Source organism: Lepisma saccharinum, chromosome 3 (assembly GCF_977018435.1).
Source record: "Lepisma saccharinum chromosome 3, izLepSacc3.1, whole genome shotgun sequence".
NCBI classification, from domain to species: domain Eukaryota; kingdom Metazoa; phylum Arthropoda; class Insecta; order Zygentoma; family Lepismatidae; genus Lepisma; species Lepisma saccharinum.
In genome coordinates, this window is record NC_139231.1 from 10,677,767 (window position 1) to 10,703,244 (window position 25,478).

Below are 25,478 nucleotides of genomic sequence, written 5' to 3' on the forward strand. Positions count from 1 at the left end.
ATGCCACTTGGAAAACTGTGATTGGGCGACCCGGATGGTTACTCATCCACTTATCACACTCAGATGAATAAAACGACTTCAGTGGACCAAAAAATGATGTATCTAATGGCTGGGCCTTGTGGCTACTGTGAGGTGGTAACGACAGCATGTGGATGTGATTCGATCTGCAGAACTCTATAGCAGCGAGGGAAATGTGTGATGCGTGACTGTCAAGCACCAACAAACAAGGACTTTCAGCACAACTTCGTACATTTTTTTGGAAATGATGAAGCCACTGTGTGAAGAGCTCTGCGTTTATATATCCTGAATCGGACACCATTCCAATGGCAGATGGCAGTGCCCCATCAAGTAGCTCTGCTTTCAGTCTCTTCCGCGGAAAGATGAATGCAGGAGGAATGAAACTTCCTGATGCGTTCATACAACACACCGCAGTGATGGTTTGTCCACGTTCCCTACTAGCAACTTTGTTAACCGATCTTTTACCTCTCACACTTATCACCTTTGGAAGTTTCGGAGGGACTGTGCTGACACTAGTTTCATCCATGTTAAATATACGGCAAGGTGGAAATTTATATCTGTCCAATAATTGTCGCAAATTTGTAAAATATCTGTTCACTTGGACTTTATTGAACCCCACTGCACGTCCAATTCCTGTAGCTGTTGGCTGACGCAGAGAAAGTTCAGGGTGGCGTTTCAAAAACCCATATACCCAATCTTTCCCTGCCATCTGCTTACCGGAATCAAACCGATGAGAAATGTTGTTTTTCTCGGCGAACTGGTATGTCAAGGCACGGAGGTCTTTCGTTGTCAGTCCATAAAACATAGCATCAATGTTTTTGAGGTGGTCATATAGATCTTGTTCCATCTCAGGAGAAAATGTTAATTTAAACCGACCTAAAGAAGGGGCTGCATGACCTCTTTTTAGACTTAAACGGAGGGTGGATTCAGGCATCCCTAAGGACTCTGCTACCTGCCTCTGACTTTCTCCTGTTTGAATCCTCTCTTTTGCTTCTTGTAGCGTCTGTTCACTGCACGTCTTTCTCGTCGAGGTCATCTTGCGATTGCTTGCCATGAATGAGCCTGGAACGATAAAATGACAAACATGACATTCATTCATTCATTGTTTTCTGCCTAATTGGCAGGTTTTTCACTGCAATCTCCAGCTTTCCCTGTTCTCTGCCTTACGCTTCGTAATAGCATACGACCCAGCTACTTTAATATCATCCATAAGCTGATATCTCTTTCTTCCACGGACTTTTCTTCCTTCAACCATTCCCTCCAAGGCATCTCTTAGCAGGCAGTTTCTTCTTAGACAGTGTCCTAACCAGTTTCTTTTCCTCTTCTTGATGGTCTCCAGTATAGATCTTTTCTCACCAACTCTTTTCAGTACGGCTTCGTTTCTTACCTTGTCCGTCCATTTTACACGCTCCATTTTTCGCCATGTCCACATTTCAAAAGCTTCGAGTCGTTTCTCTTCATTTCTTCTCAACGTCCAGGTTTCTGCACCATATAGTGCTACACTCCACACAAAACATTTCACTAATCTCTTCCTTAGACCTATGTCCATGGGTCCACAAAAAACATTTTTTCTTCTATTGAAAGCTTCTTTTGCTATTGCGATTCTCATTTTCACTTCTTGGTTGCAGCTCATGTCACTGCTTATAGTGCATCCGAGGTATAGATCCACTTGCTGGATTCTTTCACTGTTTGCTCTCACATTAATATTCCTTGGTTTCCGTCCTATAACCATTGCCTTTGTCTTCTTTACATTAATCTTCATCCCATACTGCTCACAGCTGCTGTTTAACTCTTGTAACATACTATTTATGGTTATTTCATCCTCAGCGAATAATGCCATGTCATCAGCAAATCTTATGCAGTTTATTCTTCTTCCTCCTAATTTGACACCTCCTGTGCCCTGGAAACAAGTTTTCACTATATCTTCTAAATAGATATTAAACAAAGTAGGCGATAGGCAGCATCCTTGTCGTACTCCTCTTCCAATTTCACAGCCTTCTGTCATTTCGTCTCCTGTTCTCACTTTAACTCGTTGATTCATGTATAAGTTGCTTAGAAGTCTTCTCTCTTTCCAATCTACACCAATTTTCTTCAGAATTTCTAAAAGTTTAACCCAATTCACTCTATCAAAGGCTTTCTCCAGGTCTACAAATACTACAAACACCTCCTTTCCTTTCTCTAAATATCTTTCCCCAATGGTCCTCAGTAAACCAATTGCATCCCTTGTACCTCTTCCTTTCCTGAAGCCAAACTGTTCTTCCTCTAACTCGCCACTGACCTTCGAGTATAGGCGTCTGTTCAGAATTCTTAGAAGAATTTTTGCCAAGTGAGATATCAAGCTGATTGTCCTGTACTCAGAACATTTTCTGGCATTGCTTTTCTTCTGCAGAGGTACCAAAACAGTCTCCGTGAAATCTTGTGGCCAATCCCCTTTCTCATAGATTTCATTGCATAAGTGCAGTATTTCTCTTTTTCCATCTCCCAGGCATTTGATAAGTTCAACAGGAATTTCATCAGTGCCCGTTGCTTTCCCATTCCTCATTTCTTTGAGTGCTTGCTCAAATTCTTCATTCAGGATATAATATCCTTTCTCATCGTCAGGCACGTCGTCTTCATTTTCTACATTCAGACTGTCTGGGCGATTCTCTTTCTGGTAGAGCTCTTCAACGTACTTTCCCCACACATTCGATATTCCCTTTTTGTCTGTGATTTCACATCCTTCCTCGTCTTCTATCATCCACATTGTTTTCCATTTCTTCTTTTGGAAGCCCGAGCAGTTTACTTCACGATACATCAAGTCATACCTTCCTCTTTTTTCCAGTTCTTCAATTTCTTCACATTTTTGTTTCATCCATTGTTCTTTTGCCCTGTCAGTTTCTCTTCTTAGCTGGTTATTCAGTATCTTGTAATTATGTCTTCCCTCTTCTGTATTTACATTCTTCCATTTTCTCCGTTCCTCCATTTTTTCCAGCATACTTTCAGTAATCCATGGTTTCTTTGCACTTTTCCTTTCCCTGTAGCCTATTGTTTCATCCACTGCCTTTATAGCTTTAACATTGTCTTAACTGGAAATATTTGTTGTTTTCAAATCGTTGTTTCAAATCTAACAGTTATCTGGAGCGCGCACATGCAAGCCACCCACTTGTGGGGTAAAACTGCGCACGTGCGCAGTCGTGCCCCGTTCTGCATTCCTGAACAAATCACGTGATGCTGCCCAGCCATTGCACAAAGCAATGGAAACTAATACACAGGTGGACTCGGCATTAACACAGCTTCCTCTGTCCATCAACATCGAAATATTGTATACATTCACAGTGACGTAGTACTCAACACGTAGTACTAAAATAAATAGCAAACACCCTCAAAATCTTTTCACTTGCCTCTCTCAGCACAACGTATTTCAAACGTATCTTCACCACTGTCCACAGCTAGCTACCATCTTGGACGAAGTAACGGTGGCGCAATAGTACCAACTGTGTGTGACTTTCACCTCGAAAAACCGGTGCGCAGTCTTACCCGCCGCGCAGTCTTAGCCCACCTTACTCTACTTTCTTAATTTCCAACTACACCAGTAGGGGCCGATTATATAAATGTTAAGAAAATGGAAAGAAAGTTCAAGAAAAAGTCATGATGAAAAAGTCAAGAATTTTGGATTTGTTATTTTGCTCGACACCCTGTAGTTAGGATGGAGTGTTCAGGTGAACTACCCGATCTCTAACTACGCATTTTTGTCACTCGCCAACGTAAGATCATCATCATCAGTGGCGTAGGGTTATTGAACGTCAATGGGTAAAAAATGAGTGAATGCTGTAAACAAAATCAAAACATTACTATTATATACATGTTTGAGCTATATAGTACTATAATAGCTATTTATTTCGGTACGCCTACAACGCTCCACCAAACAGCTCTCGTTATAGCAATCTTCTAATGCCTTTGCTGGCCGGACGCCGGTGACGTTTGGCGTACAGGACACTCTGCCCAAGGAATATACAGGGTGTCTCATAAGTAAAAGCGCAAACTGACACAGGTGAAAGTACACGATAATAGAAGCAAAAAAGTCTCAGTAAACATGGATCCGCAAACGAGCCGTTTTCGAGATAATCGCGAATATGTTATTACAATCCGCCACTGACTTCATTGTTTGTAAACGTCGTCCTACTTGGTAAAATGCTAATAATGTGTGCGAATGTGTGGGTACAAGCCGTCATTGATTGCATTTTGTAAACACCGAGTGATTTTACTCCTTGCTCGGTCCGATGTTTGCTCTTTGTTTACAAAACAGAACATTTCCGAGAGGTGGCATTGGAATCAAACAGGATGTAAGTAGAATGTTCAATAAAAGCAATGAGATCTCCAATGACTTGTCTTACTGTATTATTAGTATTTAGCAACTAGGACGACGTTTACAAACAATGAAGTCAGTAGCGGCTTGTAATCACACATTTGCAATTATTTCGAAAACGGCTCGTTTGCAGACCCATGTTTACTGAGACTTTTTTGCTTCTATTATCGTGTACTTTCACCTGTGTCAGTTTGCGCTATTACTTTCGAGACACCCTGTATAAAGCATTAGTCTCAGCCTGCCTGGAGGGAAAGCTTGGATCTCTACAGCACGGGCGCAATGCTCTCTCGAACGCTGGCGTACGGAACAACTTGATTGGTTCTAGGGCTCATGTGACCCTTCCTGCTTTCCGATTCAGACGACGACGACGATTCGCGCTCGTGCTGTGTGATGCTACAGTACGCAATATGACTCACGTAACTTTACCAAACTCCAATGTATAATTTCTTTGTGTAATTTATTGCACAAACAGGAATGTGCATTAAAAAAAAGTTTTCGTCAGAGTTTTCAGCCCTCGTGGTATGAAGGGTTAGAAACAGAGATTCATGGGCGAAGTTCAGCCTGTGGCTGCTTACCACTTAACCCGCAAAACTAATGTATCATTAAGATAGTTTATTTGTTCCTTTATATTTTGCCAATGGAAATGTTGAGCGTTCGTTTCAAAACTCTTAACATCGAATGATCTCTGGACGAAATTATTTTAAAATTTTTATCACGTTTTTTTATGACGCATCGTGATGTATGTCAGACAGGCACTGTTACGTCAGTAGGGTGTACGATAGGTGGATCATCCACCGACCTTTGTGGTGGAGTGGTTATCATGGATATTCTTTGTGAGAGTCCCTTCAGCTTCATCAATATCATCATTTATAATATTTATTTTCGCGATTAGCCAAAAGTAGCAGAAAAGCGAAATGCGTTTACTATTGTTCTAGAAGCTCTTATGATTCTAGTAGGTCTTTTAATGATAGACGTCATGCCGAAATGTTTCTTTGGTTAACTGGGTGTGCTGAGAGAAACAAAATATTATTTTGCTACACATGTACTATCCTTTGGGCAAAAGACTCCGAATGGCGTATGGCGTTCCGAGTTGAACAACCTAATTAAAAAGAGCTATACAATACCAGCCTTCCAAACCTTTGTTGCATAGTGAGGCACCTCATTTGCTAGCTTTTAAATATGCATAGATCATGTTTTATCGGAATTCGGCCGACTTCAGGCAATAAAACATAATGAAATTGTACTTTCAAATAGACAATACTTATATCGACTAATCCCATAAGTAAACTATTAGGCAAAAAGGGTGTAGCCTTCTTTTGGATTTGGCGTTCCGACCCGAAATTCTCATGCTACGCCACTGATCATCATCATTCTTATTGGTTAGGGTGGGGGTGTAGTGATGTGCGTCTACACGGAAACAACGATAGTTTAGATTCTACACGTAGACTATTTTATACACGTAGATGACGTAATCTATGTAAACAACATGGCAAGAGGCGATAACTTAGCAAAGGCCTCCATGAAAGTGAAACAAAATTATACTGCGTATCAGTTGCTGATGTGTGAGGAGACCTTTTCATGCTCTTCCTTCCAACTTCGAACAATTTCTCACCTAGGAAAAAAACCTAACATAAAATATTCCAGTGTTTTATAGGGAAAGACTAGTTTTGTCTCATGACTGCCATCTGTTGTCTTTCTTGCATACTATTTATCTTCATCCATAGTTGATGATAGAAGAGAAGAGATATTTTGTTGTAAATAGGATTCTTGTCAGTTCGTTAGGAACTAACATAGTTGAAAATGTCACTTTCCTTTCATGAGAGTCTTGAAAATTAATTTTAATGCACTTTAGATTGTCTACGTAGTCTATGTAAACTACAACCCAATGTAATCTACGCATAGACAACGCATGTAGACGTAAACTTATAGTGTACGGCACATCACTGGGTGTAAGTAACGTCCCTTGGGGCTCAGCTTTTCTTTTGAAGAGTGGTGCTAAGGTAGTAGAGGTTAATTGCGTTGTTAGATTGTTTGGGATGTATTGTTTCCTGCTGCAACTGCTGGAATTTCGAGGGTAGGAAAGTGGTTTTGCTCCTGTTAAACTTGCCTGGAGTGTGGGGTTTTGAGGTTTTGTCCTCGAAAGGGATTGATTTGCCTCCTTAAAGGCTGAGCGTGCTGGCTCCCTCGGCTGGTGTGGATGGTTTGGCTTTGGTAGGTTTCTTTGTTTTGGGTGTGACGAAGGATGCAGTTGGCATTTGTGTACATGAGTTATACACAAGGTAAATACAATGCAAGGTTCAAGGAAATACATGAATGATATACGCACGAGGTAAATACAAGATACAAGAGAAAACCGTACATGAATATTGTTTGGGTAAGAATGCTGCAGGCCGCAGAATATCATTTGAAACATTACCTTTAACAGTGAGAAATTCAATCACAGCATGTTACTTAAAGTAGTTCCATACCTCTATTTCACGACAGATACCTCTGTTTCAGGAACAATAGCTTACACATATTCTTTGTACAACTGTTTGTCACAGTAAAGAAAAAGTAGGCGATATTCTTGAGTTCTTGGAGCTCGTTAGTGCTGCCACCTGTTGGAGAGTTTTATAGTAAGAAGCATTAATTTCTAAGTATCCGTTACATTCACATGCAGTGGCGGAACTACAGTGCCGCCCAACCTTGGATGGAGATGAGTTAAAGGGGAAAGGGGGGGGCAAACATTGACGGTCAAGTGTACCTGCAGGGGACAATTATCACCCACAACTTCAAATTTTATGCAAATAAAAATACTTCTCGTAAAATTTTCTTGCTCGCTTTGCTCGCAATTCCTGCTTTTCTTAGTCTTATCAAGTTCAGAACCGTAGCTAAGGGCCAGCAGGAGCCACTCCTGGGCGCAGAACGATCTAAATGAAAATAAGTTGTAAAATTGATTGATTGACTTGTGGTTTTAAGTCCACTTTAAGCACAGAAAAGCTAATTGGGACTGGACCTACAGTTTAAAGTGGGATCCGAACAACTGTGCCATGTGGCTCCACCGGGTATCGAACCCGGAATCCTTGATCACAAGGCGACGATGTTACCAGTACACCATCGGGGAGGCACAAAAGGCATCCCGTGAAATTGTTTGTGCAATATTAAATCAATATTGATTTCAGCCTGCAAAAAAATTGGATATTTTTTTTTTCTCTGTAATGCATTGTAAATTATCAGAGAAATAAAACTTGTCTTCATTGATTTTGTTTTAAATGCATGAACAATTGTTTTGAGGACAGGGAGCGTGCACATTTGAGACAATTTATATAATTTTTGCCGTTGGTTTATTCTGAGATGGATGATTTGGTTGTGTAATGTATTTAAATAATATATGTTGTATATGATGTGTATTAAACAAACTTTGAATACGTAGCCTACACAATTTAGTGTCCACGTCGCTCCATGTTGCATATGTGTGAAATATACGTATATCGTGCATGAAAGTTATACATGTTAATGTAAAAAAGAATTATATTTGGAATGCATGTATCAAGCATTTCCTGTCTTTGAAAAATAGTTTGTGTTTGTTTTCCATGATTAATGTGAACTTGTACGTGTTGAGAAAATAATTCAAATTGTTTGTTCGAACACAAATGCTTTAGCACCAACTTCTACCTTCTTTTTGCATAATTTAAGAGGGTAATAACGTCTTTGATACTACTTCTACTAATAATAATAATAATAAAGTGGTTCCGGGTTCGAATCCCGGCTTGTGCATGGATGATTGTGAGTGTTTGTTCATCAATTTCATCATGTTATCACACATCCCCATCTTTCAAAATTAGCCAAAAGTGGCACAAAAAGCAAAGTAAAGCAAATCAATAATAATAATAATAATAATGTTATAATAATATTTTTATTATTATTGGTACGTTTATCCTGGTACTTGCCCCCCCCCCTCCCCCAGAAAAAAATCGTGGTTCCGCTTCTGCTCACATGTCATATTTTATGTGACGTGAGAATGATAGGATCTAAGGTGATACACACTGAGTACATACAAGATGTTAACAATTTTAAAATGTGTTTTAAATTGCTAACATTTTATTATCCGAGATTATCAATGTTCGGAACTTCTGCAGGATTACTGCATAAATAAATATTCAAAACCTATAATAAAAGCAGGATACGAATATTTTTGCACATATCCAGTTAATAACAACATATGTGCATTTTAGTTATTGTCATGGAGGTCGAGTGGCATGGAGGCCACGCCTCCTTGAATTTTAATCTCAATCTAAAATTCTATATAGTAAAAATATATGTCATTTTAGTCACGATAATTTACAGGAAACAGATTTTAAGTTGCAGCACCTTTCCAAGCATATAGCTTTTTTCATACCTATCGTTTGAGATATGTATTTTAGGGCATGAATTCAAGTAAAATGAACACACTTTGTTGCACCTTTTCGTGAGATTAGCGCATTTATCCCCTTTTTACCCCCTGTTTGATACTTTAGAACCTTTTCCCTTCTTTTTATTTCATGTTTTGTTAAAAAATTGGAAAGAAAAATAAATGATTTTCACTCTTCTTGAGCAGCTATAAAAAATCATATAGTCTCATTTTATAGGCAGAACGAGAGCTATATAATGGTATAATACAGGGTGGCTCAATAAGTCACTTAACACCCTCAGTACAAGGCCACTGCGGCATGGAATTTGAAATTGGCGATGACCAATCGTTATCTGGCCAAGAGGGGAACCTCATTGACGCCACCCACACGGTCGGCGGCCATCTTGATGTCCACCATCTTGAATTCAACTTCAGAATTTTAAATGGGAAGGGGGTCGTGCGACATATCAAAATGGGCTAGAATTTCACGAGAAATGCAATGGTGAAGGTTTTTTCGACGTATCTTTAACCAGTAAAAAGTTATGACTGAATTCTTGTACCAATTTGCTCCTTTTCGAGGTGTTAGAAAAATGCCTTAAAATTTGTTTAGCGTTTCGGTAATGCATCGAGATCAAAGTGACGTCTATGGAGAGACGTTCGCATGCCATTGCACATTATTTTAATGGGATACATCCATGAAGTGCTGTGCATTATGAATGGTTGTCGCGAACAATTTACAGTGTGACGCTTCCATTGAATTAAAAGTCCTTCACAGTGACAAGGCTAATGTTTATGTTTATAAGGAAGTTTATAAACAGAATTTGTGACCCTTGTCATCTGATAACTAACTTTGGACAAAAACTGGTTCATAACGTTCCCATAAGTGTTCTGGTGTTCTTCCCTATTGAAAAAACTCTGTAAAAAGCACCTTCTTCCATAAGCAAGGACGAAAAAACCTGTTTATTTGACAAATCCAAGTAGCCCTAAGCATTTAAGGTTCTGTTGATGAAAAATTGACTAACCAATCGTGTTCCACACAGCACGCCACACCATTAACTTACCAACACTAACCATTCAGCTTTGATCTGTCGAAAATGGGTTATCAGATAAAAATCATCGAATATTCTGTTTATAAACTTCCTTATGAACATAAACATTAGCCTTGTCACTGTGAAGGACTTTTAATTCAATGGAAGCGTCACACTGTAAATTGTTCGCGACAACCATTCATAATGCACAGCTCTTCATGGATGTATCCGATTAAAATAATGTGCAATGGCATGCGAACGTCTCTCCATAGACGTCACTTTGATCTCGATGCATTACCGAAGCGCTAAACAAATTTTAAGGCATTTTTCTAACAGCTCGAAAAGGAGCAAATTGGTACAAGAATTCAGTCATAACTTTTTACTGGTTAAAGATACGTCGAAAAAACCTTCACCATTGCATTTCTCGTGAAATTCTAGCCCATTTTGATATGTCGCACGACCCTCTTCCCATTTAAAATTCTGAAGTTGAATTCAAGATGGCGGACATCAAGATGGCCGCCGACCGTGCGGGTGGCGTCAATGTGGTTCCCCCTTGGCCTGATAACGATTGGGCATCACCATTTCCATGTTGCGCGCTGCAGTGGCCTTGTACTGAGGGTGTTAAGTGACATATTGAGCCACCCTGTATAATCATTGCAGCCCCAATAGTTTCCAAGATAATGTCAATCGCTGAGCTCAAAGCGTCAGTGACTTACATTCGAAAACAGAAATGTTGAGCGTAATCCAGTGTAACAGGTTGATCGAAACCCAGTAAATGCCATGTGTACTTCGTAAATACTGGTTACTTCATGTAATTATTACTAATTATTATTTGCTACAGTATTGAATAAAACACTTTTAGAATTTTTTCTCCCTTTCCCGACCATAAATTTGCACCTTAAAATCCCTTCCCTTGTAATTTATGTTAATTATTATAAACGCGTTGCAGGAACATAACTTCAAACTGGAGGAGGTTTTTTTTTTTCTAGGGGGTGAACACTATTAAAACCCTATAGCGCTACAGCCCAATATTGGGCCCTGGCTTACCTACCGACTGCTGGCCTCCCCCCCCTCCCCCCGGGCCACCAGGAGGGCGTGGAGATCTGCAGCCAGACTAGCGGGACGTGTGGTTGGCCCGACCAACCCCCAGCCGTTGTAGAACTTCGCGACCGGATTACGCTCACTCACTCGGAGCTCCCCATTTTCCTCACGATGGTGGGTTGCCACCGGCCCTAGACACAGGCCGAAAATTCCCGGAGACTGAACCCGGGATCGAACCCATGCCGTCCCGCAGCCGTGCCTTAGACAGCGCGGCCAAGGAGGAGGACGGGGAACACTATTATAAGGGGGGGGAAATATGCCTCGTTTGCGCCTTCCGCCACTGGATAAAAATTACCTTGCTTGCTCCTCTGATAAACAAAATCCTGCGGACGTCCTGTTCGAGAACGGTTCTTATACATAAAGACATGTGTGTGTGTATATATATATATATATATATGTGTGTGTGTGTGTGTGTGTGTGTGTGTGTGTGTGTGTGTGAGAGAGAGAGAGAGAGAGAGAGTAAGGATAGGAAGTTGTTTGAACCTTGAACCTTAAAATAAAGAAAACAAGATATGCTTCTGCTTTTGTTATTACGTGTTGTGAGTTTCTGTTAAGCGTACAATGTTAATATTGTCCAGAACTGAGAGTTGTCTTTTTCTGTGTCAGGAGGATTCGATGTGTACAACATTGAGACTGCGATGCCAAAGATCGACCTGGATGCCATCGAGTCACACCTTAGGGCGGCAAGGGAGGAAGAGAGGAGGGTGAGTACCATGTAATTTCTATATCACCCTGTGTCATGTAACATGACACATTATTTTAGCTAGTTAGTGGTACGTGCGTGTATTACCTACACATGTAGTATACACATACAGTGTGATATTTGAAAAAATATCTAGAGGGGGAAAATTCCCACTTTATCCCCCGTCAATACGACACCCTGTGTGTTTGTCCTATTTCTGCTTGTACAACAGATTAATCGGTACTCTTATCGATATTGTCCGATATAGGCTTATCGGTAAGACCACCAATAATTTTACTGATCCAATATCATAAAATTTAGTGCCATATTCAGCCATTGTGTTGTAAATTTTAAGGTTATAACATATAATCGACGCTACGCTTTCGCTTTGTTGTCTACATATTCGCAATAGTTTCGTGGTACGTAGGTAAGCCTATTTAACATCAAAAATATCTTAAAAATCGAGAAAGAGACAGACAGTTTTTGCGAGGCTCTTTCCATCGGTGAATTATTGAGGTGGGTGATGCCGCCAGATCTAGGCGGTGAAAACAAAGAATAAATTGTCATAATTGCAGCGCTCCCCACTCTCTTGACGCCTAAAATTACCCTGCAAGGCACTTTATCCAGCCCTCGCAAATCTAGCTTCTTGAAACTCAGTTTTAACTCCATTTAAGGTGAAATTTAGCTTTTTCGTGCGCATCAGGTTTGGCAACACTGCTAGTATGGGCGTAGGAAGCAAGGAGGTAGGGAGCATCATTTTATTTCTTCTCTTTGGAATATTAAACTTCCGATGTCATAGAAAAAATCAGCGGAAAGAGGACAGATTGAAGATGTAATTGACAGGCGGGAAAGTAAAAATTTCCATTTGATTAACCGTAGCTTGAAGTTGATTGCCCATAAGGAATACATGAGATTCTGATAATTATTATTCATCATGTTTTTCAAATATTGTGTCTAGCTTAATCGTCAAAAAATCGTGACAAATGCCGCGGTGGCTCAGTCGGTAACGCGTCTGACTACCATGCTCAAGGTCCCGGGTTCGATCCCCGGCCGGTTCAAATCCGGGAACTTTTCTAACGTTGGAAGCGGCTCCGGCGCCCACCCAGCGTCGAATAACATGGGTACCTGGGGGAAACCCTGGGGGGTAAAGGCGGTCAGGGGCGTGATGCTGATCACATCACCCCCACTCATGACCGGATCAAAAAAGTGTGGGGCGTTACCCCCACATCCCCTATACGCCTTCATGGCGTGGTGCTAAGCACAGGAGAACACTTTACCTTTTTTTTTAATAATCAACATAAAAAAAACCGCTTCCACTTGCAACATGAGGAGAAATTCATACTTTCCCCTATACGCCTTTTTTTAGTAGCAGTGCCTATTCGGACGATATTGAAATAAATGCACAAATGGTGCGAAACAACTGTAAAGCCAGTCTCACACGGCAGTTAGGTATGTCCTCACTTCGCCATCGACTGTGAGAGCTTTCTTTTATACAGTTCCAGGCAGAATTAGAAACCGTCTCTAAATCCATTATTAATACCATAGAACTACCAATCAAAATTGAGGAGCATACTGGCCAGTTGAAGTAGGAAGTAGAAGAAGAAGAATGGCAATAATGTTCGACTGTTTATTCAAGGCAGCTTTAAGAAGAAAAAGATTCGATAATGTTCGCACGTGAGCACTCATTTATATGTGTTAAATTACGTACATATTAAATGTACACACACATACGTATATTTATTTTTTAAAAAAACTGTTTGATGTACGAGTATACAAACACAATTTACTCTTGACACTTCTTTCACGTCTGATAACTTTCTAGATAGTTGGTAACACTGCTTCAGTACACCCTTCTTTTCAAATAACATTTTGTAAAAGTTTACACATGTGTGATTAAAGTTCACCTTATTAATCAACATAGCTTTCAAAGTTTGTACTCAAAGAGCGTCTTTGTCACTTGTCTACAAACCATTATTGTACGAAAACACTCGTTTAGTGGGAGCATTAGTTGCAGGTCAACAGAGAAGAAATTCCATTATTTTAAGAAAATTGAATATGGCACATTGTTGACATTGAAATGTGAAATAATTTCCAACCAGAAATACCATAGTTCATGGTAATGGTAGAGAAGATGCATTGTTGGCAGTAATTCTATGTCGATAAGTCATTATCACAAAAAATCGACATTTCGGTGTCACGTTTTACGTCAAAAAATCGTGACAGTGTGTCAAAAAAAGGGACTTTCCCGGCTCACCTTAGTGGAGATCGTGTTGTCGTCCCTAAATGTTCCTGATTGTCCCTTCATCCATTTAATCTTATCACAATTCATCGTTATCTTCACTCTTAGCCAAAAGTGGTAGAAAAGCGAAGTAAAATAAACTAAATCAATGAACAATGAAACTTCAAGAATTATATAACCTCTGATAAGAAGTATTTGGCGTTGTCACCATACTGACAGCCACGGTACGTTTTCTCCCAATAAATGTTCCATCGTCGTTCAGTCCGGAACGAGAATTTCCTGGAATTTCCCGACTACTATCTTTCGGGGGGGGGGGTAGATGGGAATGGGACCCCAGAAGATTTATTTGACACGTAGAGGAGTGTCAGGCGGCATGTAACATTAAGAACGAGCTGTTCGCATGTTATTACTTGCCCCTCGCATACTTTAAGCCGCTATCCAAGGACCACCATATCGATCGTGCGTGTGTGTGTGTGTGTGTGTTGCACCACATACGCAGCTCGGTGTATTCCTGACGTGACGTTTTCTTTTCTCCCGTGTCGTTTTCTAGTTTGCAACAGCTTCGGATGTGACAGTCGAAAACTTCGTCCAAGACGGGACATTTTGGTGTGTCTTCTCAGCGAAATATCCTGGATGACATTTTCTGCAGTTTGTGAAAGTAAGTGTGTAGGATTACTCTTTATTTTGTGCTGGAAACTTTTATTTTCTTTCTTATTAATCGTTACGAAGCGTGAATCAAACCGAAATTGTTACTGCACGCGATGAATCGTATCTTGAAAGGGAGTGAGTTTTCATTTCAAAATGTCAGGATTGAGTTCAGGGGGCACAAAAAAGTGAAAACGTAAATTTCCCCGTGCATATAGCATCGTGCCATGAAGGAACATTTAGGGGATGTCGGGGGTAGGGCACCACACATTCTCAATCTCGGCCATTTTTAGGTGATGTGATCAGCAATACGCTCCTACTGCCTTTACCCCCTTATGCCAGAAATTGTCGAATTCCTCGAGAGATGGTGCTACTTGTAAGATTTGGAAATATGCTGTAGGATATCAAGGACAAGTTTAGTTTTCGTGTGAAAATTTCTCAGTTAATGAAAACTTTTAAGAATTAATAAAATTATTATTCTTAATAGACAAATGGACGAGAAAGTAATAAAGACGGGACATGATCAGTACTTATGCGTTGCTGATTATAACTAAAAAAAATATTGGTACGCAAATGATCGTCAATGTGCAAGAGACTATAGGAATGATTTTAGTGCATTTGCCTACCCCTGTTGTCTTATCAAGGATTCCCGTGTTCTATCCCCGGTGAAGACACATAATAGTTCGAATTCTACTTTAAACTGTAGGTCCAGTCTCGATCTCCCCGATGGTGTAGTGGTATCGCTGTTGTCTTGTAATGAATCGGTCCCAGGTTCGATCTCAGGTGGAAGCTCATTCCTCCGTCATGTCACTTGTCAACGTGATATTGTGTAGAAGGCAACCAGTGACATATGTTGGCCTTTAGTGTAACAACAACCAACAATCAATTGTGAAGAGTCGAGTGAGTTAGCAGACAGACACAACCTGTGTGAAATGTCGTTGTACAGTCGCCGGCAATAAAATGGGACACCTACATCCTGAAATACTGGCTTCGCTCCAATGCGTTGTGTGTGTTGCCTAACTCTAGGCGATACCAGAACTTTCTATTAAAAAGTTAAAAATTTGGCAACTCACATAACGCATTGCATGGAAGCTAGTATTTCATTAATTAAATGCTGGTGACTGTACATATCTCTGTTTAATTTCAGGTGCAGCTTACAATCATTTTATGTTTATTTTAAATTAATCGACGTCTCATCATTACGTATATGTTTCTTATCATAATATTTTAGCGCTTGTCTACTCTTACGGCTTGCGCTCTACATGCTGGCAAGAAAAGTGGGGAGCGGGGAATGAACCGCAGACCGACCAAACGGACATAAGCGGTGGGGCCAAGAGTTACAACGTGACGGGAGGAAGTACTACGCGCACCTCGTTCTACAGGCTGCTGCGTTTCTTATCGCGTTGGATTTGTCGCTTCCCCGCTCCCCTCTTCCTCGCCAGCATATGGAGCGTCCGCCGTAAGGCTGGACAAGAGCTGTAGTAACACAGGATGATGACAGTCTGAAGCCGCAACACTCATAGTGGATCGGATCCCACTTTAAACTGTAGGTCAAGTCCCGATTAGACTAGCAGTGCATAAAGTGGACATAAACTTTGATCCTATACTCCATCCCAAAAGTATGTGAACACGAGAACAAGTCCTCTGTGCAAGGAGCGACTCGAGAGGGCACGACCAATAAACGCGTGAGAGGGAAAGAGATTGCATTGAGGGGCAAAAGTGACTCCAGCCAGTAGCAGTTTGCAGCAGGGAGCACTGGTTTGCTCCACCCTTTCACTTTCTGCCCTTCTTTACCATTACGTGCAGTGTTTTTCTACAAACCCCTTGGACAGGCTATAGTGTATATTGTAACACTGTTGTTAACGGTGCTCCAAATATTGACCGCCTTAATTGGGGGTGCAATCAGCGTGAAGACACGCCGTTGCAAAATATTCCTTCAAGGCAGGGTTGTTAAAGATGCTGGAACCCATAAATTTTAATGGGTTCTATTGGGTTCCGCTGCAGGACCGGGATCTTTTTTCCCCCGCACAATTTAAATTCGGTCCAATTTGCGTATTGTTACATTGAAAAAAATTATCCTGGACCGTATTTAAATTGATCCGGAAAAAAGGTTCCTGGAGCGTATTTAAATTGATCTGGAAAAAAGGTCTGTTCCGCTACCCCTTTCTACACCCCCGAATTCAGGCACATTTCAAATATTTTCGTGAAAATATTTAGTTCCTCATAACAAACAGTGTTTGCAAATAGCGCGGAAGTTAATTTTTTAGATCTATGTGCTACGGAACTTACGTTTATTATGAAATTAAAATTCCTTGCGTAATGTCAAAAAGGTTTTTCAGAAGTTCTATGATGGCGAATGATGGATTCATGTCACAGGCGCAAGTCTGATTTTTTCTTTTTCTTCTTATGATTGACTTGTGCAATGGGAACATTTGCAATTGCGATATGTTATTTGTGTCATATATTGGCGGGTTGGACATTTCAGACATTGGATTTCATTTATGCGACTTCAAAAATCGGAAATAATTATTTCCTTTTGGCAACTGCAGGCCGTAAAGGGGAGGATTGTTTTTTCTAAATGACTTGTGGGATGGGATAATTTGCGACTTCTTATTTTTATGATGGGAAGGTAGTGGAGGGTGGTATTCTGTGGAAAAGGACAACAAGGACTTTCAACGTAGGAGTTACTTCATTTTTGGACTTACAAATTGAACTTCGACCCACAATTCAATACCTGGCCTTGGTAAAAAGAGGTAAGTTACCTTCTTAGGTTTAATTTTAGCCTTCATTTGTGGTATCTTCATGTGTCAATGCGGAAAACAGTGAGAATAGTGTTGGGGGCAGGTGACTCCGGCCAATTTCTAACATGTCTTTCAAAGGGACTCTATAGATAAAGACGGGGCCGCGGTAGCGGTAGGGGACGGTAAGTCAATTACTCCAGGGGCGGAGCCCGGAATCGGTGGGAAATTTGGACTCAACAATTTCAAACGACAAAATCTCAACTTTAAATGGCTGTACAGTCGTAAATACTTCTTTCCGCGCTCCATTTTTTTTATTCACAATTAGGATCACATAATCTTCATAATGAAAGAAAAAAAATGAAAATTCGAGGGTGTAGAATAGGGTACCCGACCCAAAAGGTCCTGGACTGTGTTTGAACTGATCCGGAAAAATGTTCCTGGACCGAATTCAAATACTTTACAGATAAAAAGGTTTTTTACGGTCCAGAACACATTTACGCTTGCTGATTTTCTCTCCTGGACCGGAATTGAATTCATTTAAAATTCCTGGACCTTTTACAACCCTGCTTCAAGGTCAATCGTAGCACCATCCCGTGAATCTATGAGGCATGGCAGCGCATAGCGGTAGAGAAGAGAAGAAAACGAGTGGCCGGAGCGAAGCAGTTCGCGCTGCTGCTAACAGCTGGTAGCTGCAACCGCATTTTCCTCTTCTTGCACTCACTTCCTCTCTCATGCGTCCATTGCATCTCGAGTCACTTGCTCTTGAGATTCCCTGGAGAGAGTGTGGAGTCTACACTGTAAACCCTCTTCATCCGGGAGTGCAAGCGACACCCTCGACAGCTAAGGGACCCGTGTTCAAATCCGGGTATTTTGCGTTTACATGACCTTTCATCTGTTCAAGGGCTTGGCGAAACAATATGAGCCAAGCCATATTCAATGGATTCGCCGTCCGATTGCAGATGGCAGCACTGATAATACATTGCCCATCTTAATTTAAAGTGGCAATTAGATTAGTTAAAATTAACCTTTCCAAGTCATGTTTAGGGCTTTATGTTTATCAAATTTAATTATGTTACTTTACGCCAGTAGTGAAGTGTGAGAAGAAAATATTTACCACAAAACTGTGTTACTTTTTCCTAATTATTAAACATTTAGAACAAAAGCATTGTAAACAACCGCCTTGCAGAACGAACAGAATATACATTGTTTCCTTAATTTTTAATGGTATAACACAAGGGTCGATTGTACAGTATAGCCAACAAACATTACAACTGGAACACCAAGAAAAAGCAAAGGTGATACTGAATTTCTCCCAATTGTAAAAATATGAGAAGCAGGAAGTAATTTTATCGATCCTACTTAACACGCACAACATAATGCATGTTGATTCACAATCTGAATGACATTGAATTGTGTATTTGAATCCATCCGAATGTTTTGAGTAAAAATACATTAAGGGAAAGTCTTTGGGCACACGTAGAAAAAGTGTTTTCTACGCAAGGTAATTTACTGGTAACGTATGTGTAATTTATGTAAAATACGTGTCATGTAAATTTACCTGTCCAACTCTGGGTACGAGTAACTCATATACTTGTAAACGAATCACACAAATGTAGCGTAGTTCATCTTCCAATTGAGATGATTACAAATAATAGTTTATTTAGCTTAATTTGTGTAGGAATGTCGTTCAGTACCACTTCTTAATACACAATAATTCAGGGTGGCGCATATTGTATCTATCGGAACGCAGGTGCGCATGCGCAGAAGTCTCCCATGGTTAGGCAGCTGCAACTCTGACGTGGAATATTCACCTGTTCAGACACGAATCGTGGCAGTGGACCCGTTCATCCGATATTATATATCAGATGATACAATATTTTCCATTATAAAACTTCCATTCGGTCAAGGGACCATTACAATATTTAAGAACATTTCATTAGTAAGATCGCAAGATTACTTTATTACGGTGTGTTCTAAAATTGTAGGAATGTGACTGGATCAATAGTGGCAGCTGATCATTTGATATAAAGTAACTGACCAATCTTAAGTCGCCAAACTTGATACTAAATTGACATGATACTCTGCTGCCTACGTGGTAGGTGCATGTATTCAGCGGCTGTGAAATTGTTATTTGGTTGTTGGAGGTTCAAACGGTGACGAAGAATATACGTACTCCCCTACAAATTACTGTTTTAGGAAGAGGTCTAACAGGTGTGATTTATATACAGTATGTAACATTGTTATTCGTACACATAGAATTTCCGAGGAAAAAATGTCATATCTACTAGTAAATATAATAATTTTCATATGTACCTGGAAATTAATGTTAATGAAGGTTTCACCAACAAATGTCAATAAAAATGTATGTTCAAAGTGTATAAACAGAGCATATAATTTGTGTGAAAAGAGAAAAACACGCTGTTTCATGCAACATTGTTATTCGTACAGGCAAGAGTTTCAATCTTCCTCGCATACAGCGCCACTGCTATTCGGGCGATTTCGTGCAGTTTGCAACTTCGTAACAAGTTTGAACATGCAGGCGCGCTCCCCGTAGGTATTGTTGTAGGCCTATCGTCTATTTATGAGCGTGTTTGAAATGGGCAAAGTGAAGGAACTTAGTTCCGATCTGAAGGATGTTATTATAAATTTGGCTCTTAGAGGTTATTCGTTAAGAAAAATTGGAAAAACAGTCAATAAATCACATTCCACAGTTCAATACATAGTAAACAAATTTAGAGAGGAAGGTTCAACACAGAATGCGCCGAGAAAACCAAAAGAGAGACGGTTCAATAAACGTGATGAACGCTTTATTTTAAAAAGAGTGCGAGAAAACCCCTGACTAAGTGTTCCTCAGTTACGACCGTTAGTAGAAAATATTTCTGGCAAGATGATGTCCGATCAAACTGTCCGACGTGCCTTGTGGAAGCATGAATATCATGGCAGAATACCACGAAAGAGGCCGTATGTAAATAAAGTGAATCGCAGGAATAGACTTTCATTCGCGAAAGAGCACATCCACAAGGACCAGCAATTTTGGGATAGAATATGGTCAGACGAGTCCAAGATTAATATATACGGGTCCAAGAATAATATATACGGGTCAGATGGGATAAATAGGGTCGGGAGAAAATCAAATAAATACAATAATCCAAGATTAATATATACGGGTCAGATGGGATAAATAGGGTCTGGAGAAAATCAAATAAAGACAATAATCACATTAACACAGTTTCAACAGTTAAACACAGTGGTGGGTCATTAATGATTTGGGGCTGTATGTCGTCCAAATGGTTGGTACCATCCAGTTTATTGTCTATTTGGAAATATTGAAGAACAATGTAAAGCAAAGTGCCCAAAAAATGGACATGCTGCCTATCTACAGATTCCAACAAGACAATGACAGTAAGCATAAGGCGCGAGTTAACATGAATTGGCTAATATGGAATGTGCCCAAACTATTACAACCACCAGCTCAAAGTCCAGACTTAAATCTCATTGAGCATTTATGGGTAATTTTGAAGAGGCGAGTCCATAAAGCAAGCGTCAAGTCCAAACAAGAGTTGAAAACTGTTGTGCAAGCCGAGTGGAATAAAATAAGCTCTGAAACATGTCGGAAACTGGTTAATTCTATGAAGAACAGGTGCCAAGCAGTAATTAAAGCCAAAGAATACGCATCAAAGTATTAGAACTGTCACTCAATTTGCTCTGAATATACTTTTTTCTTTTATATTATTAAGTGTACGAATAGAAAAGTTGTACAAAAAATGGCATGTTTCTCTTTCAGTTTCATTTAATTTATTATTGTCATTGGTTATACAGAATTTGGGTAAGATTTTATGTTCCTAATGATATTAGTTATTGAATTGTAAAGAAACAATTTCAAAAGAGTGTATTTCCTTTCAGATATTAAAGCATTTTCTTTGAAAATCCGTGTGTACGAATAAGAATGTTACATACTGTATATATATATATATATATATATATATATATATATATATATATATATATATATATATATACATATAAGTAGAAGGACGTTCAACATCTAAGGAACAGTCAAGTTTAATTTCTGTTTGTTAGTTCCTTATTTGAATAGTGGTAGGGCCATGAGTGCTAGCTTTGTATATCCTTATCGTTGCAAATATCCGAGAGGGAGAAATACGACGTTAAGGAAGGACCCTCGTTAGGAATTAAGGAGTAGACAAACTATAGAGTGACCACAAGGAAAATAACCTTCGACGAAAAGTACCCGCGCACCTTCCCCTTCATGGGTTCAACTTGGGCCATAAGGAAGCATGCTCCACTCTGCACCTCCCTTCCACGCGGGAGTACGGTGCACAGGAGTCGCGGGTCTGCGCAGGCTTTTTTGCTTGTGGTTCCATTGTACCTATTTCTTAAATGCTAATGGGCCTCCTCGATGGTGCCGTAGTACCGTCGTCGCCTTGTAATCAAGGGGTCCCGGGTTCGATACCCGGTGGAGGCACACAGTGGCTCGGACACTTTAAACTGTAGGTCCAGTCTCGATTAGCCTTACTGTGCATAAAGTGGAAATCAATCAGTCTTAAAATTTAAGAATTAGGAAGATTAAAATTGCCCCCTATCCCCCACCCCCACTAGCTGCTGCCCGGTTATCAAGTGGTCCGGGTTTGATCTCCGGAAGCAGCACATTTGGGCGGCTCTGGAGTAAAATTTGACAACCCGCACTCCTTTGAGTTAACATTTGATGCAGTTGCTGCACAGTCTCCAGTTGCTGTACAATATGAATGAAGTTCCTTCAGTAGGCGCTGATAATCAGAAACACACGGAACCATCTGGGTAACCCTTAGCCACAATGTAATGGAGTAGGTAATTTTGTGGCTGATGTTACCATAAACTTAATATTACACACATTGAGGGGGGTCAGTATTATGGGGCGAATATGCCTCGTTTGCCCCCCCCCCCCCCGCATGGAAAAAAATACCTTCCTTGCCCTCCCTGGAAGAAATCCTGCGGACGTCCATTTGCGCGAAGGACATCAGACTTAGGAATTGCGTTGACAACTGGGCTGGGGTGTATGATTCAAACAGTTGCATCTTGGGAGACCCCTTGCGGAGAAGAGAGAAAGCTTATCGTGCACTTCATCACAAGCAAGTGAATGTTCATTCACATAGTTCCTCGGTTCACTAACAGATGGCGGAATGTGAGCTCTTCGTTCGGTTAGGCTGAAAATCAAGAAGTGACATAAATGTCTCGACATGGATTTCAGAGGTAAACACATTTGTATTATATTTTATTTCATTTTCTATAATGTCGTAACCAACAATGTTGAAGCAATGGGTTTGAGAACAGGGGAAGAAATAGAGAGAGAAAGAAAATGCAAGAAATAGAGAAAGAAACAAAGACGAGCTAGAAAAATAGAGGGTGACAGAGAAAGAAATTTATAGGACAAAGATAAAAATATAGAAATGAATAGGGAAAGATAGAATTATAGAAAGAGAAGAGGAACAATAGAAGAAATGATAGAGATTCAAGCTATAATAATAATAATCATGAGCGTCCGGAAGGGTGGGCAAGGGGGGCCTCCCCCTGTTAAATGAAAGTCAACCAAAAATTATGAATTTTACACATATACTTTCATTTTAGCCACAATAATATGTGTTAATTATTGAACACCATAAATTCAAATTTAAGCAATGTTCTTTTAGGGAACTACACACACACTCTTTTGGGGAAAAATGTAACTTGTTTGCCCCCCTGGAAAAAAAATACCTTCCTTGCCCCTCCCTGGAAAAAATCCTGCGGACGTCCATGATAATAATAATAACCCGTGGCTCGATAGCCCTTGAAGGGCCTAGACCGATCTCCCGACTGCCAATCTCCCTCCCACAATTCTACCTAGAGGTGTGGAGAACTTCAACCGGTAATGAGGTGACGTGGGGTCAGCACGTCGAACCCCCAGCCGTTATACGAAATTTTTATGACCGGGTTACGCTACTCACTCGTAGCTTCACAATTTCCTCACGATGGTGGGTTGCCATCGGTCCTATACAGAGGCCGAAAACCCAGAGACTGAACCCAGGTGGACTCGAACCCATGCCGTCCCGCAGTCGGAGCCCAAAGCATAGCGCCTTAGACCGCGCGGCCCCGGAAGAGGACATAAATAAGCTATATAAACATATATGTATTTATATAAATTACGATTTTGAATCCAACGAACAAAATTATTTTGTGACGTCACTATGATAAACTAGAACTGTGAAACATTTATTTTTAAAAGGCAACGAGTGTGAAACTAGTTTCTCAAGTTTATATTTTGTATTATCGTTGACATTTTTATTATTCATTTAGTGCACTTACGAAATTCATCAGATGACGTATAGTACCTGAACCAAGGGGTTGTTAAAAGTCCAGGAATTTTAAATAAATTCAATTCCGGTCCAGGAGAGAATATTAGCAAGCGTAAATGGGTTCTGGACCGTAATGAACCTTTTCATTTGTAAAGTTTTCAATTCGGTCCAGGAACCTTTTTTCCGGATCAATTTAAATACGGTCCCGGGACCTTTTTTCAATGAAACAATACGCAACTTGGACCGAATTTAAATTGTGCGAGAGAAAAAATATTCCGGTCCCAGAGGAACCCATTAGAATGTATGGGTTCCTGGACCTTTAACAACCCTGCCTGGACCCAATATGGCCTACCTAAGGTTTGCAATTGTTTCTAGTGGTGTAAAACGTCAGAAAGGGGAAACTAGTGGCAAGATTCAAAACAGGGAAAATGTCTTCAAGTTACTGCACTATAGATACAGCCAACAGCTTGAATCACGGTATTCGTACAGTCTAAATAACATACTAACGTCATTTGTTGAATTAACCATGTAACTACTCGGGAACAGCAAATAGGCCATATTGCGTACCGGGCCATATTGGGTTCGGGTACCTATTTCCAATACCTGTCTCGTATTCATTTTTGTTTCAAGTTCGAAAATAGTAGATGTTTACTTTAAAATAATTAAAATTAATTTAGAAAAGAGATGAGAAAAGCCTGAGAACTTTCTCTCTGATCCTAATTTTTAGTTACTCATTTACTTAAAGTTTAAGATAAACTTAAGCTAAAGAAAAGGTTTATTAGCTACGGTCATTTTTACACCGAAACTATAAGAAACCTGACAACGATTTAGCTATTCCATTTGTCATGTACGACTCCGAAGATGCACGCATTGGTGTTCCTCAATTGTTTGTGTTTCTCGTGAACATGTGCGAGGCACGAAGTGTGCTGTTATTCTGCCCCTTACCCTACACAGGTGTGGATTCGAGGCAACATGTGCCGAACACATGTGGAGTGTGAAATGAGTCACGACGAGTATACGTCTCACTGAGAATCCCAGACGTCCTTCGATTGGTCCACACGAAAAGCGCGCCGTATACGACGCGTGACTTGCAACAAAAGATGCTAAAAGTGAATGTCCTTTAAACAAAGCAACGATCTTTGGGGGAGGGGGTGGTTTAGACAACTTTTGTGGCAGGCGGATCCACTGGGAGGGCGATGGGAGCGATCTCCATTCCCAACTGCCAGTTCTTGGATATGATATTATACCTGATATTTTTGAGACTCAAATGTTCCGACTTTTATCCCCAAATTTAAAAGGCTCCATAATATTTATAAAATAAGTCAACCTTATGATCAAGATAAGCTAATCGAAACTGACACTACAGTTTAAATTTGTATTGAATCACTGTGCAATATGCTTCAAAATGAAATCGAACTGAGACCCCTTGAGGGAATAGGCTTTCGTGTTCTGTGAATATTCACTATATTTCTCATATCTGCTCATTCAGATTACATTGTGGCAATAGGAGGTCAAGAGGCATTATGATACAATAATAACCACCTATTCCAGTCCTCGACCTCTATTTTTGCAAAGGAATTCTCTATCTTCTAGAACACAAAATCAGCTTCGTTCCTGTTTACAGTATAATATGTTGTTTATATATAGCAGTGTAGTGTATGTTAGAATTGAGGTTCGGTGAGGTGAGGCATTCGAATGAAATTCGCCCCTCCCAGCTGTAACTTCTGGATCCGCCACTGGTTTGTGGCAATTTGAAAGCGCTCTGTGGATACCAAAGTCCTAAGAAAATAAAGGACAGAATTTCTCTCCTCCACAAATTGATTGAGCTGGTTTATTTTATTTCGCTTTTGTGTCACTTTTGGCTAATCGCGAAGATGAGGATGAATTGATGATATGATTAAATTCATGAAGGGACACTCGCAAAGAAAACACATCCCCAGGCCTGGATTCGCTGCGCTACCCACTCCGCCATGGAGACCGGCTT

At 40.2% G+C, this 25,478-nt stretch overlaps 1 protein-coding gene across 1 annotated transcript in view; it reads left to right on the forward strand.

The window, feature by feature from the left end:
* The window catches only part of Schip1 (Schwannomin interacting protein 1), a 310,208-nt gene that overhangs the window by 135,719 nt on the left and 149,011 nt on the right, over nucleotides 1–25,478 (forward strand). The window contains exon 6 of the mRNA XM_083118304.1: nucleotides 11,468–11,565. Coding sequence (XP_082974430.1) covers nucleotides 11,468–11,565 — 98 coding nt within the window. The remainder of the gene's footprint in view (nucleotides 1–11,467; nucleotides 11,566–25,478) is intronic.